The sequence below is a fragment of the Heterocephalus glaber genome, unplaced genomic scaffold, assembly GCF_053883595.1.
Source record: "Heterocephalus glaber isolate CG9 unplaced genomic scaffold, H.glaber_assembly_v1.0 deba00001481, whole genome shotgun sequence".
Classification (NCBI taxonomy): Eukaryota; Metazoa; Chordata; class Mammalia; order Rodentia; family Bathyergidae; genus Heterocephalus; species Heterocephalus glaber.
In genome coordinates, this window is record NW_028258317.1 from 2,291,266 (window position 1) to 2,306,560 (window position 15,295).

Here is a 15,295-nt window from a genome sequence, read left to right on the forward strand (position 1 = left end):
ACAATATAAATGAGAAAAACGCAGAAGCAAAACTAGAGCGTTTGTCAAATACATGTTACTACAGAATGATTCAAGAAACCATGAGTAATGAATACCGAACAAAAAGGAACATGAAGCAGAAAGCTTTGAGTGAAAGGTTTATTTTACAGTAGTGTAAGGCATAGAATGTAAAGATGTATTAGAGCAATGTGTGCTGAACAGTAGAAAGCAGGACGTCATGGTAATTTTGGTATATTTGGGAGTATGTGTCTTGAATCCCATAAACAACTGAAGACCAAGCTAGGGAATGATTTCATTATATAGAGCATATGTCCCATGGTAGCTGGAGGTGAGGAGGTTCCAGGAGCTCCTCTGGGGTGAGATACGGGAATAAGAAAGGATGGGTGGAATTAAATGTGGAGGGGCTCATTCCTAGAAAGGTCACATCCTGAATGAAGACCTCATAGGGTATCAGTTCACATAAGGAAAAAGACCTAGCTGGTCTGGCTGTCACAGCAAGGAATCCTGGGAGCCAGCTCACACAGAGGGAAGTCCCTCAACCCAGCAAGAATCGGTCCAGTTGATCCAGCTCCACAGGGAGGCGCTGTGGGCTCTCCCTGAGGAAAAACTCAAAGCTTGGATTTAAGTAGTGCTCCACAAAGCCACCTCCACCAAAGGGCTCAGCTTTGTCATGTTTTTACACATAGGAGTCCCCTCATAAGACTTTCCTTGAAAAGTGTTTGTTGAAATTTTAAAAGGTTTTTAGAGAGACATACCATTCCTCCCATGTTTGTAATAGTGTTTCTCCAAGGCTTACCTCTGACCACTTCTATGGAAATCTCCTGGGAGCTTGTCAAATTGGGGCCCAGTCCACAGCTACCTGATTGGTCCTTTTTTTTTTTTGGTACCGGGGATTAAACTCAGGTCCTTGAGCTTACCAGGCAGGCGGCGGAACCACTGAGCTAAATCCCCAGCCCCTGGTTGGTACTTTTAATAAGATCACCTGAGGATTTGAAACACAAGCAGATCCAGAGAACAAGAGGGAAGAAATTGTACCAGGAGCATTATCCCACTGCTGCCCATCCAAAGTATTACCTTTGGAGATCATAGTCAGATGAAAGCATAAGAAAAAAATGGAAAATGTACACGTTTTAGGGTTAAAATTTAGTATGTACCCATTTTTTCATTTAGTCTATATATTTCCTAGAAATTAAATGGGAAACTCCTCTTTTTAAGTAATATCTTCTGCAGAATTCCAGAATTCTGAGCAGATAAGAGGAGACATGCTCTAAGATGGGGCTGGTGGGATCCCCAGAGCCTAGTCCTCTCCAGTCATCCCTCTCTGCCCCTCACGGAGCCAAGGCTGACCACAGCACCACATGGACTCCACTGCCACAGAGGGGACGGCCTCCCACAGCTGCTAGAGCAGAGGAACACTAAGAAGAGAAGGTCAGATGGGACACCTATAGGAAAGGACCTTTAGTGAACAGTCACTATGTGCTATGAAGGTCATCAGCTTACACTATCCTCACCACAGCCGTATGTATCTGCTGTCATTGTCGCCCCTGTAGAGAGGAAGAAGTAAGAGTCTCGAAAGATGAAGTGATTTCCCCAAGGCCTCACAGTAAAAGGGAGACAGCTAACTCGAGTGTATTCTCTTAACTACCAGGTAGCTTTTAGAAACGAGGAGGTACTGTTTAGCCTGTTAGGATCATTATATCAGAGTAGCAGTAAAACATCAGAGCTAGCAGAGATCTAGAGGCTGCCTAGCTGCATCAAACCAGACAGGCCTTAAATCCTGACTTCAATCCCTTAACCTCTGTGACCCTGCTTCGCCATCTGTGCATTAGGTATCTCGTGGGTTGATGTGTAAGGGGTATATGAAATCAATACTTAATACAATGCCTGGCACATGATAAGAATGCCATTAAAGAGGCCGGGGATGTAGCTCAGTGGCTCTGTGCCTGCCTTGCAAGCACAAGGTCCTGAGTTCAATCCCCAGTACTGGAAAAAATAAAAAATAAAAGAATGTCATTAAAAGTAATAGCTGATTGGCCGGGGATTTAACTCAGTGGTCTCACCGCCTGCTGCACAACCGCAAGGACCCAAGTTCGATCCCTGGGACCAAAAAAAAAAAAGAGTAATAGCTGTTATTATTTGGAAATGAAGAGAGGCTCCAAGAGTCTGAAGAGCATGGCCAGTCTGTACAAGAAGTGGTCACGTAATACCAGACTTGAAACCCTGGGTTGTCTGATTCCAGAGTCTTGGCTCATCTGGCCTCCCCTGACTGCCTTCTCCAGTGCCACTGGGAGGTGAGCAGCTTGCTCGTGGAGGGTGTGCTCTGTGGACCAGAGCAGGAAGAAGGGCCTGGTTCCCAGCAGGTACCCCCACCACCCATTCAATGACACAAGCACCTGCCCTGTGGTGGCAGGCTGCTTGTTCTGATACACTTTCTTATTAAGGGAATTCCCTCTTGGCCGCTTTGTAAACAATTACAAATGGATTCTAGAAAGCATTTAGTTCCTGTTGTAATGAAATTACGCTTAATAATAATTAGCATTTTAAGAGCACTTTGGAATCTACCGAGTATGTTCCACATATGTTGTCTCAGCTCGAGCCAGAGTTTTTAAGATTTTTTTTTTTTTTTGTCATCCTGTGGTTTGGACTCCGGGCCTCTCACATGCTAGGTACATACTCTTACCAGTGTGCCATTCCCCCCATGCCCATATTACTTGTTTAGATATGGAAGATATAAAGCTCAGAGAGGATAAGAGACTTGTACAGTCACAGATTTAGTCAAATATAGAACCAGAATTACAGTCTACATTAAAAAATCTAGCCAGCCTGGTGGCATGTGCCTGTAGTCTGTACTTGGGAGACTGAGGCAAGAGGATTACTTGAGCCCAAGAATTTGAGACCACCTTGGGCGACATAGGGAGATCTGGCTGAAATACATACATACAAATCTAGTCTATTGGCATTAACTCGCCATTGCCAGGTGCCACCCAACTCTTCACCCAGCCTGCAGTGCAGCCACTCCCACCATAGTGACACTGAGCAGTTTGGCAGCATTTGTGATTGGCCTCAAACTCCCTAAATGCTGTACATTGTTCAGCCAAGTTGTGGCATTTCTCTTCCTCTCATATAAAGGAGTAGAGTTGGGGTCATGCTGGGTCCAAGTCCATTCCACCTCCAGGATGCTCTCCTCCTTTAAGGATTACATCAGTTCAGCCATAGGTGTATTCTTTCCAGAAACTAACTTGTAGTTTAATCCACATTTTGCCTAAGTCAAGACTCCTGTTTTAGCAAAGTGAAGGATACACATTTGGTTCTGAGTTAAAAGCTAAGTGGTGATGCTAACCTGTCCTTAATTTGAGAACCAGCTTCCCAGCAAACAAAAGAACTTCGTGTCATGCCCAGCCAGTGACCAGGTGACATACAACTTTGCCTTCTTGCTCACTGTTAAGACCTCTTTGGAGACTTGTGGAATTTATTTGATAGAAGATGAAGAACACTACAAGGTAACCCACTTTCCTGGATGGATGGATTGGAGCAGTAGCCAGAGAGACTGTGGAAGGCCATGTCCATCTCACATACCCCTGCCCCTCCACTTCAGCATTGTCCATCTCTATCAAAACCAGAAACCATCTGCTTCTCTCCTCAACCCAGTTCTTCCTTACCTGATTCCTGCGTTGCCGTTATAGGAGCTGTGTATGCCATATAGCAACTGTCTACTCGTGTCAAGAGACTCACTGGCTCTTTGATAATTAGAGTTGCGTGTATGTGGATGGGCAGAGGTCTAAGTTAACACATGTCAAGATTAGTGAGGGAAATTAAACCTTCATCAGTAGAATTCATCCCTAAAAAGAATTCATTTTAAGTTTTCCAAGTAGGTTTTTTTTTTTCTTTTTTGTAAGGGAGGAAAACGATCAATATCATGTATCTTAAATACATGGGGCACACTGAGGCCTTTAGATTACCCTTTAGGCGGCCTGCACATTTTCAGTGCCAGGCACCCCCTTAAAAAACATGCTGCCCCCACTGTATGTCTGTGAAAAGGCCTGCTGGAATACTGGCCATGATGCCAGCAGAACATGCATTTGGGGCTGTATGTTGAGAGTAGCATTGTTGAAGGCCAGTGTTAGCTTTCCATTACTGTGACGAAATGCCTGAAATAATCAACTTAAAAAGGGGAGGGCTTTATTTGGCTCATGGTCATTTTACTCTGTTGCTTTTGGGCCTGTGGCAAGGCAGAAGCATCCTGGTAGGAGTGTGTCGTGGAGCAAACCTGCTCACTTCCTGGTGGCAAGAAGCAGAGAGAGAGGAAGCGGCCAGGATCCTAATATCCTCTTAAAGTGCATGGCCCCAGTCACTTCCTTCCACAAGTCCCCCTTCTGCCAGTTCCACCTCCTCCCAGGACCCCATAGGCCTTAACACATGGGCCTTTGGAGGACATTTAAAATCTAAACTATAACAATCCTCAGATCACCAGCAACCATTTCAGTATAGCACATCTTTCTGAGAAGAAGAAGACGCACCAGGTGCCCTCTAAACAATGCCTCCTGTCCCCTTGACAGGGACAGTACAGAGAGAAAGGTTGTCTCCATTGTGGACAAGCTGTTTCTGAGTGGTGGCTGTAGGAAAATGATCTGTTGGGGCCTTTGTGAAGAATGAGTGCCGCTCAGTTAATTACACAGCGCAAGGTGTGAGAGCCCAACCTGCCATCTCTTCTCCCACTGTGCCCACATGGTTTGCACCATTTTTACGAGTAGTAGATGCCATGATCCCCTCCCTCTGCAGTGTGTTTTAATCGAGGACCTCCGATGTGCCAGGCACAGTGGTCGCCTAGCAGCTTATGGTGGTGAATAAAACAAACAAGATCCGCACCTTTGTGAAGGTAACAGTGCTTGACAGAGGGAGCAGCCAGTCAAGAGCTGTTTGCATAGTCACTGCCCTGAGCTGGACAGAGTGGTGCATGCCCATAATCCCAGCACCTGGGAGGGCGGTCGAGGCAGGAAGATCACAATTTTGAGCCCAACATGGGCAACTTAGTGACATGAGGAGACCTTGCCTCAAAAAAAATAAATAAAGTGCTGGGGATGTGGTCAGTACAAAGGCCCTGGGTTCAATCCCCAATATCAAAAAAACAAAAAACAAAAAAACACCACTGCCTGAAGCTGACCCTGGTTATTGGTGAGGGCGTAAAAGGGATTCTGTTTCCCCTGTTGGCAGTCGCATTATCCATGGTCCCCTCGATTCCTTCCCCCCTTCTCTGTCTTTGCCTCCTTCCTGAGTTCTCAGCCTTGGAGGTGCTAGGGAATGCTGGCTTTCCTGTGGCAAGCCTTGTCAGCAGCCTCTGATAGAGCTGGTTGTGAGTATGAAACCTTTGTGCAAGGGTGCAGTGACTAGATTTCACAGCTTTGGCTGAGGGAGAAGAGCAAGGCCAGAAAAAGAAACATTTGAACTCAAAAGCCATGGCTTTCGATCTGTCCCACCATGCTGCACTGCAGAGCAACAGCTCCTCTACCTTAATTTTTGTCTTCAGAGGCCAGAGCTGGAGATATTGATGCTGTAATTTGAATGCCGCTGTTCCTTAGCAACCCCTCTCTGCCATGCTTTTCATAATTTACGCTTAGTTTCAGAGCTTCTTAGAATGGCACTCTGGTAGGATCAGATCAGTGCATTTTAGAACTTAAGAATTAATAGTTTTTCCATAAGACTAAGTGGCTTTATAGTCCTTCATTTCTGACCCTGCCTTGCAGCCCCCCAGCTGCTCCCATTGTAGGACAGGGTTTAGGGGATCTGTGACCGAGAGCCCTTGTCTGCCTCACACACCTGCAGCCTGGGAATCATTAAGCAAATTGTATTTTTTCCAGTGAATAGTTCTTTTAAAAGCCTTGTCTCGAACTCTGGCCAATACCATCCAGCCTTAGCTCATTCTCCTCCATCCCGACCCTTCCAAGGTGTACCTGTTTCCAACATAGCCCTTTCCACTCACTCTCTGTCACCCTCATATCTGAGTGGGTTTTTGCCCTGCCAGCACAGTAGCGCAGGGCCTGGGGAAGAGTGGTTGCTGTAAAGGAGCAGGAAAGCCAGCTTTTAACACTTCAGAGACGAAATGTTGAATCCCATTCCCACAGATTGCTTCAGTCCTGCTCCACGTTAACCCTTGCAGAGTGGATGTAAACATGTGTGTTGTCAAACCTTCTAAAGGCCAAAAACTCTTAACTTAGATGTGTTCACCCAGCTTTCCCTGAAATTTTTGTATTTTATAATTTTTAAATGTATTTATTTTGTGGTGTTCCTTTTTCTCATTTCTGTTACCTGAATTTAAAAAAATAGTCATTGTCATAATTCAAATAATTCAGAAGTACCCAAAATAAAAGTAATAGTCTCCTGACCTCTATCCTGTTCAGTTTCTTCTTCTTGATTATAATTTACAAACAACAATTTGGCATGTCTCCTTCCATACTTTTTTCCATACTTGTGCAAATATGTATATATATATTTTTGGTACCGGGGATCAAACTCGGGACCTTGTGCTTGTGAGGCAGGTGGCAGAACTACTGAGCTAAATCCCCGGCCCTCATGTAAATATAGTTTATATACATACCACACACACAAGTGCATACATAAATAGAGGATTGAACATATGCACATTATATACACTACACGTGCTGCTGGGATCACCATTGTATATATTATTTGATAACTGCAGTTTTAACTTCAGAGTAGATGAATGGATGTTCTTATAAATCTGTGTTTTTACTCTAGCTTTTTTATTATCTGCACAGAATTTTGTAGTATAACTGTACCATAATTATTTCAACACTTTTCCTCATTGGGGAATGTTCAGGCTGTATCTGTTTTTTTGCAAATAAATATTTTGCTGTAGATAAACTTCTCTGACATGATTCATTATGTACTTCTGTTGGATGAAACCCAGAGAGGGCACATTTAAAATTCTTTGAACAATGACATAGTAAATTTGTTTTAGTACTGTATAATCTTATCAACAGATCATTACTACAGAGATACATTTAAAATCTTATGCTAATTAAAGCCTTTTTCTAGATCTACTTGTCAGATAGACCTCAAGTTGATTGTGGTTACACTTTTGTTATTTAAAAAAAAAAAAAATATATATATATATATATATATATATATATATATATATATATTGATCGATCTATCTTCTTCCAGGTTAGATTTAAAAGTTACATTCACTTAATTGGATGGCACCTCCATGCAGTTAGAACTAAAATGCCATTTAGATAAATGTGGCTGGCTCAGATGTCCTCATTCTGCCAGAGTCAAATCAAAACCTCCAAAAATTCATGAGTTTACTTCTAGAATGAAGTCAGGGTCCGTTAAAGCCTACAGGTGTTAAGGAAGTTGTTCAGCACATTGTTAGGAACTGAAAATGTACATGTGATCAATACCTGAGCTCTTGGAGAGGATGGAAGTTCAAAACATTCAGTAAATGTAAGATACTGTATCATTAAAGCAGGCATGATAGTATATGCCTGTAATTCCAGCTCTCTCGGAGGTTGAGGAGGATCACAAATTTGAGCCTACGGTGCACAACTTAGCACAGTGGTAGCAAACCTATGGCATGCTTATAATTGTATTTTTCTTTTAAGACAAAAGATGTTACTGTAGAGTTGGTTTTTCTAAACTAAAGCCTCAGTATGCAGGTTTAATTGCAGTGTTGGCACTTTGCGATAAATAAGTGGGTTGTGGGTTGCAGTTTGGCACTGGGTCTCTAAAAGTTTCGCCATCACTGACTTAGCAACTTAGACCCTGTCTCAAAACAAAAAATAAGGCCTGGGATGTAGCTCAGTGCACAGGCCCTGGGTTCAATCCCCAATACCCACAAAGAAAGATACAGCACTATTATTGAACCCAAAGCTCCATATTAATTTTCTTATGGTGAGTCCTATGCAGTTTGTTTAATAAGAAAAACAACTAACAGAAGTCAGTTTATAAAACAGTACAGTTTGCAAAAACATAGGGATGCAGTGAGGATAATGTCCAACCTCCCTATTCAAAACACAAAGACATTGTAGTTGAGGATATTGCCCATATCCATTCTTCTATATCCTTGTATGGCAACTTGGTTTTGTGTATCAAAGTCTTTGAAAATACAGCTCCAGTGCTGTAATTCTATTCTTAAATTTATGAATTGAAAATAGAGTAATGACAAGGTAGAGTTAAAAAAAAAAGTTGAGATAAATTATAGTAAAATAGGTTATTGAGCCATTAAAAATCTATATAGAGCGTAATGACATGGGGAAATAGACACTTATATAATAAGCAGGGGAAAACAGGCTTCAGAATTATGGTGGTGAGCTGGGTGTGATGGTACATGCCTGTAATCCCAGCATTTTGAGAGGCTGAGACAGGAGGATCACAAGTTCAAGCCCAGCCTGGGCAACTTAGTGACTTAGTGAGACCCTGTCTCAAAAAAAAAAAATGGCTGGGAATGTAACTCGGTGCACAGGCCCTGAATTTGATCCTGAGAACCACCACTAACACTCCCTCCCCCAAAAAAGTAGAGGGGAGATGGTAGTGTTTCCAAGAACACTTGTGAGATGCTGAAGTCCTGCATGGACACATCAGCTTGAAAAATACTTAGCTGATGAAACAAGTTTATGCATTGTAGGACTTGTCTTATTGGAGATTCATAGAACATAAGGTAAATATTTGCCACATTTCTTTGACTTTGAAACATTTTTTAAAGAATATTACTACTTTCTTTTAAGGCACTCACTTTCTACTGAATATAGGATGAAAAATGCCAATACATAGTTCAGTCTCAGTTTTTATTATTAAAAATGTATATACATGTAATATATATATATATTTGTACATTTGTATGCATGAATGTATAGAAAAGCTGGGAAAATATATGAAAAGGTCCCATCAGAGTTGTGAAATTACTTATAATTTTTTTCTGTATAACTAGTCTGAATTTCCCAAATTTTCAGCAAAAGAAAAAATATTACTTCCAAAATTGAAAAAAAGTTGTTTTTAAATTCTCAGAAAGCTTATAAAAACCACTGGTGAAAGGGGGCTTACCTCTAGTTGTCAAAGTGGAAAAAACAGCTGTACAAAAAACAAAACATAAGCCTTGGCAGCAGATCTGAGTTCATCCTCTTGTCTGTGATCTTGGGCAAGGCATTCAACCTCGGACTGTCACTTGCAAAATAAGAATACAGTAATACCTCCCACACAGCTGTGGGGAAAATCCTGCCAGGTACTGTAACATGTGCTCGTAGATGTGCAAAGATTGTGTGTTTCAGTTTTTTCGCTAGTGATTGCATATATAGGGAAACATCTCTTTAAGTGAAGTTTGTTGTGTTGGGATAAACATTTTTACTGTAGAAACGTACTTCTGAAATGATGAATGAAATGTTCTTACTCTTGAGCAGAGGATATGGTTCACTGCATCAAATCAGAGGGAAATGGGGTTTTCAGACTTAATTTAGATAGACAATTTCCATTTAATTTTGAGACAGAATTCTTTTTTCCCCTCTAGTTGCTTTTAGCATTTGTCATAATTTTCATAAAGATAAGGTTTTACTTAACCAGGATCCATTATCTATGACTCACCCCTGCTTTTGGCTTCTTTTTCCCCTCAAAATCCTCAAATTAAAAAAAAAATTTTTTTAATTAAAGAATTTAGTTGGTTTCTCCTAGAATTGTAGAAGTTCTTTTTGAGAAGATTGTCTTTTAATATGTAACATAATTACTTTAAAATGTTAAGATTTTGGTGCCATGCATGGTAAACTTTACTGTTAAAAGTGTTTCTTCATGCTTCCTTCATAGCTGTTTTTTGCAGTTATTTTGTTTTACTTTTCTATTTGTCATACAGCAACTCTACAGAAAAAAGCCAGGTTTGCCCATCTCCTTTGCAAAGCTGCCACAAAATTTGGACAAAAACCGGTATAAAGATGTGCTGCCTTGTGAGTATCTAGCATGAATGCTCTTTCCCTCCTGCACTGAGATAATGTTTCCCTTTTTAAAACAGATTGCCTGGTATTCTGGAACGATTTTCAGTGTGTCTGTAAACACCGCCGTCTTTGCTGCAGCCATTTCAGACTCTGAACAGTTGGGGAATAGTGTTTATGCTAATGAGGCAAGAGCTGCAGATGGGGCTGGGAACTGAACTCTTGTTTACTTGGTGTGATAAAAATAACACTCAGAATAATCGGTAAATTTTCTTCTCTCCCACAGATGACATCACCCGGGTATTACTGCAGGGACACGAAGATTATATTAATGCAAGTTATGTGAACGTAAGTTAAGGGTCTGGGCATTTAAAGAGCATGTTCATCATTGTAAGGAAGGTCTGAACAGCCAGTAGGGTAGCCGCTTTGTAACTGACAAAGTGCTCTCCTGTTCACTTGCACATTTCAGCTAGACAGCCATGTGAGGGAAGGAAAGTAGTCTGATATTACAGAGGAGAAAACTAAGGTTTTGAGAGAGTGAATAAGTTGAAAAGACACAAAGCTAAGAGCAGATGGGACTGAAATGTATTCTGTGTTTCTGATTCCATCATCTACATGTTCCTGTACTGGGATGCTGCCATCAAGGTGTTTGGCTTTGCCAATGGTGTGTTGTTAACTTTCTGTGGTTTTTCTCATGTTATTAATGTCACCCTTCCTAAAAATAAGAAAAAATAAGACCTCCTTTGTATATATAACCCAAAAAAAGGAAAAGGAAAAGGCTCACACATTGTATGAAACCAATTCTTTTTTTCCTCTCTGAAAATGCCTGTTGGACAGCTTCCTTGGCCTCTATGAACTTCAGTTTCATCTAAACCTCAGGGTCAGCAAACTTGTTCTGTAGAGGGCCATATAGTAAATATTTGTCTTTGCATTTAAAATGTACCCATTTAGAAATGTTGGAGACTAGTCTTAGTTTGTAAGGTGGCAGGCAGATCAGCCTGCAGGCCAGAGTCTACCAAACCCTGATTTAAATAAACATAATTTCTCAGATTTCATCTCAAATTATAGTGAAATATCAAGAACTGCCTTTAAAAAATTATCTGATCAATGATTCCACTTATTCCAAAACATCTATGAGACTGAATTCCTAGGCCCTCACTTCGACATTCAAAAATGGTGGGGCAACAACCCTACAGGGTCTAGTCTTTTTATGTTATCCAGGGTCAAGGAAGCCATTAACCCAACCACTAACCAAACCATGAATTGGGATCCTTCATTTACCTTCCCCATCTAAGAATAGTGGACCATTGGTGCCAATTTGAAGCTCAGAGAGTTCTGAGTGTTCTTTCACAGAAAGGACTCAGTCCAGTGGGGAAAAGGTGAAAATGGAGCAGAATGAAAGAAATCTTCATTTTAAAATATTTCAACAGTTGATGTCAAGATTGACCAACTTAATGATATAACCATTAGATGCCATGTAGAAAGCAAAGTGTATAAACACAGGTATAATCCTGTGTTTATGCTTTACATAAAATAGTCCCTACTCTAATTTTGTGGCATGTAAAGTATATCCAAAAAAACCTATTTAAAAAGCAAATAAACAGTTAACCGATTTTGATAGAAAAAACTGTATAGGAAAGACTTGAGATGGGGATTGCTACGTATTGCTGAAAATACAGATGACTAATATTGGTTTTATTTAGGATAGAGCAATCAAAATCATTTAAACTCTGCCATCTTGAAGGAACATTTCTGGGTTTTTTCTACCAAGTGCTATACAGTTTAATCTTAAAGATTCTAATCCTGGCATTGTTGTCAAATCTTTTACAAGGATTTTTAGAAATATCTTTTTCTTTGATTTTTCTCATTCACTATAAATTGATAAAGAAATATTTTTCTGATGTGATGTCAGTTAGCAAGAACAGTTTTTAAATGTAGACCCCTGTCCACTTTGTGGCAGTCATGGATTCTAATACTTTACCAATCTCTTGCCAGATGGAAATTCCTGCTGCTAACCTTGTGAACAAGTATATTGCCACTCAGGGACCCCTGCCACACACCTGTGCACAATTTTGGCAAGTCGTCTGGGATCAGAAGTTGTCATTGATTGTCATGTTGACAACTCTCACAGAGCGAGGGCGGGTAAGTGGCTTGATTTCCAATTCAAATGTATGTAATGTGACACTGCTGTACAAAATGTGAATCCCAGGGCTAGAATGGGTATATTGGTTCAGCCCCAGTGTGACCGATAAATCTCCAGTTTGAAGCCACCAAATGGACAGCTCCAAGGACTGGAAACTCAGTCCTCCTCCTGTCCACCTCAGGCATGAATCCATTATAACAAGCTAGGAGGCAGTTTCCTCTTGCCTCGTCCTCCCTGCTTATAGAACCATATGTTGATTGTGCCTTCGCCCACTCAAGACAATTGCTGGAGCAGAAAGAGCAATGTGTACAACAAAAATAGTGGCTGTAACAAGGAAGAGGAATTCTACTATACCATTTTCCTCAGAAACAAATCACTGTTTGCATAAGTCAGTGTGCAAGGGGGTACTTTTGTTATGAATGCCCTACGTTCTAGATACATCTGCATATCTTCATTATGAAATCTGTATTCAGAAACACATGCCAAAATCAGTTATTATTTTGAACCACCTGATCTGAGTGATGTGTGTGCCACCTTCTCCAAAGTTTCCTCCCTAGTGTGTAGTTCAGAATGCCAGAATTATCCATGTTGAAATTGAGAATACATAGGAATTGGAATGGGTAGCACTTTGGAGAACAGTCTACTACTTTCTTACCTGAAACAACAAATAAGATTTCCTACTAATTCTAAAAATTCTTGTGGGTTGCAGAGAGCTTTTACATGTGTTGTCCCAGTCAGACAGCTTGCCACCTCTGCTAAAACATTTCGAGTCTGTCTTGTGAGTGCTCAGCTCCGGCTTTTTAAAAATTTCTTCTCATAATGAATGTATCATTTTTAACTTCCACCCATTTAGTTGTGCAACAGAGAAAACACAAAATAAGTTCCTCTCTACTCTATGTGATACCCCTTCCGATATCTAAAAATAACCTTGGACTTCCATTAAGATCATGGTCAGCAGAGAGCATGTGGACTGTGTGTTAATTTTGGCATTGAGCCAATTTCTCCCCTTTAGCACTTAGACTAGTCAGTTTTTTCATTGCTGGGGCACAATACCCAGCACTCACAACTTAAAGAGATGTTTAATTTAGCTCATGGTTTGGGGGGATTGAGCCCATAGTAAACTGGCTCCAAAACAGAACATCATGGCAGACAGAGCAAAGATGCTTATTTCATGGTGGCCAGTGAGCAGAGCAAGGGAACAGTACCAGAGAAGAATGGGTGAAGGATCACATATAGCACTCAAGACCATGACTTACCCACACATACCCAGGAGCATGCTTTACTTATCTGCTAGGCATTTCTTTTTCTTTTCTTTTCTTTTTTTTTTTTTTGGTACCAGGGTTCAAATTCAGGACCTTGTGCTTGCAAGGCAGGCACTGGAACCACTGAGCTAAATCCCCCGGCCTGCTAGGCATTTCTTAACCCAGTGAAGTTGACATGTCAGGATTAACAGTCATAATTCACTACTCATCAACTTCATACCCAAACACATCTCCCTAAACCATACTTAATCTCCAAGTGAAGACAATAGCAAGTTTATAATTCCACCTAACATAATACAACTATCACTTATACAACCAAAAACACAATAGTCCCTTCCCTATAATCTCAACAGTTCCAGCATTTTTCAAAAGTCCAGGTCTCTTCGGAGACTTAAGGCAACCTCCTAATTCTGAACCTCTGTAAAAATAAAAAACAAGTTACATAATCCCAAGGTTTATATATGGCACAGAGCAATGATGGTGAACCTTTTAGAGATCAAGTGCACAAACTGTAACCTAAAACCCACTTATTTATTGATTGATTGATTTTTTTGGTACTGGGGCATGAACTCAGGTTCTTGTGCTTGTGCAGCAGGTGGTGAAACCACTGAGCTAAATCCCCAGCCCAAACCCACTTATTTATTGCAAAGTGCCAACACTGCAATTAAACCTGATTACTGAGATTTTAGTTTAGAAAAAATTCTATGTTAACATCTTCTGTCTTAAAAAAAAAAAAAAACAATAACATGGATTCCATAGGTTCACCACCACTGGCATAGGGTAAACATTCCCGTTCCAAAAGGTAGGGATGGGGGACAGAAAAGAATCAGACCAAAACAAGACCAAAACCCAGCAGGATAAACATTAAATCTGTATCTCTATATCCAGCATCTGGGGTACCTGGTGATGAGATGTGTGCTCTAGAGGGCTGTGACAGCTACCCCCTTACAGACTTGCTTTTTGAAGCGCCTGTGACCTCTCTCTTGGCTTTACTCTCAGGCCACAGCTTTCCTATCAGATATTCCACATTTCTGCCATCACTCACTTCCTGAGGTCTCCATTGCACTTGGTTTCATTCTCACTTCTTCACTCACTGCTTTCTCAAGGCTCTTTCCCTGACCTTGCAGGCTTTCCCCTGAAATCTGAGTAATTGCTTTCCTGACCCCCAACATGCAGTCTGCAAGTCAGTAAAACCAACTTCACATGGACAAATACCAAGATTGGCTGCCAGTTCAAGCAGTAGCTGGGCCCCTTTGGATCATGGCTGCAGCAGCCTTTGAGTGCCTAGATGAATGAGTAGAGTGAAATGAATCCCAGGGAACCAATTCCCTAGGAGGCGCTGGTCAAGCATGCATCCCAGGAACCGTTTTCTCAAAGGAAAGCTTTAAATTTTTGCACCCTTGACCTTGTGTTCGCTGGGTTCTTGCTGATTCCTAAGGTGCTCTCAAGTCATTTCTTGTCCCTGTACAAAGTACTTTCTTTTTAATGATGCTAATCTCTCTGTTAGCCACACCTCCTTTAGCCCCAACTTTATACATGGTTCTTTCTGGGTTGAAATTTATATTTTTCAAAATTTTTTTCCTTGCCCTTTTGCCTACAATTCTCATTATAAATCTGGCTAAAAGCAGCCAACAGTGTGCATGCTACAGCCTGAATGTTAGACTGTCTTAAAATTTCCTTTACAGATTATCAACCACCCTTAATCTCAGTCTCTTGCAAAGTCTCAGGACGTGGGAATACAGACAAATTTCCTACTAGCGTGTGATACAGATATCCTGTAATCCAACTGCCTGTGGAGTCCTTGTTTTCAACTGAAACCTCTTGACCCTGCCCTTTACTGTCAGCATTCTGGTCTTTTGAGCTCTGACTAGAATCACCCACTGATCAAGCTTTTAAGGCATTTGAAGGCTTCTCTAGCCCATGTCTCCAAACCTTTCAAAACTTCCACAAACTAGTTT

At 41.0% G+C, this 15,295-nt stretch overlaps 1 protein-coding gene across 8 annotated transcripts in view; it reads left to right on the forward strand.

Moving 5' to 3' along the window:
• The window catches only part of Ptpn3 (protein tyrosine phosphatase non-receptor type 3), a 158,254-nt gene that overhangs the window by 128,294 nt on the left and 14,665 nt on the right, over window positions 1-15,295 (forward strand). For all 8 annotated transcript variants that reach the window (XM_087183587.1, XM_087183585.1, XM_087183586.1 and 5 more), the window contains 3 exons: window positions 9,857-9,947; window positions 10,219-10,280; window positions 11,928-12,074. In XM_087183587.1, coding sequence (XP_087039713.1) covers window positions 9,857-9,947; window positions 10,219-10,280; window positions 11,928-12,074 — 300 coding nt within the window. The remainder of the gene's footprint in view (window positions 1-9,856; window positions 9,948-10,218; window positions 10,281-11,927; window positions 12,075-15,295) is intronic.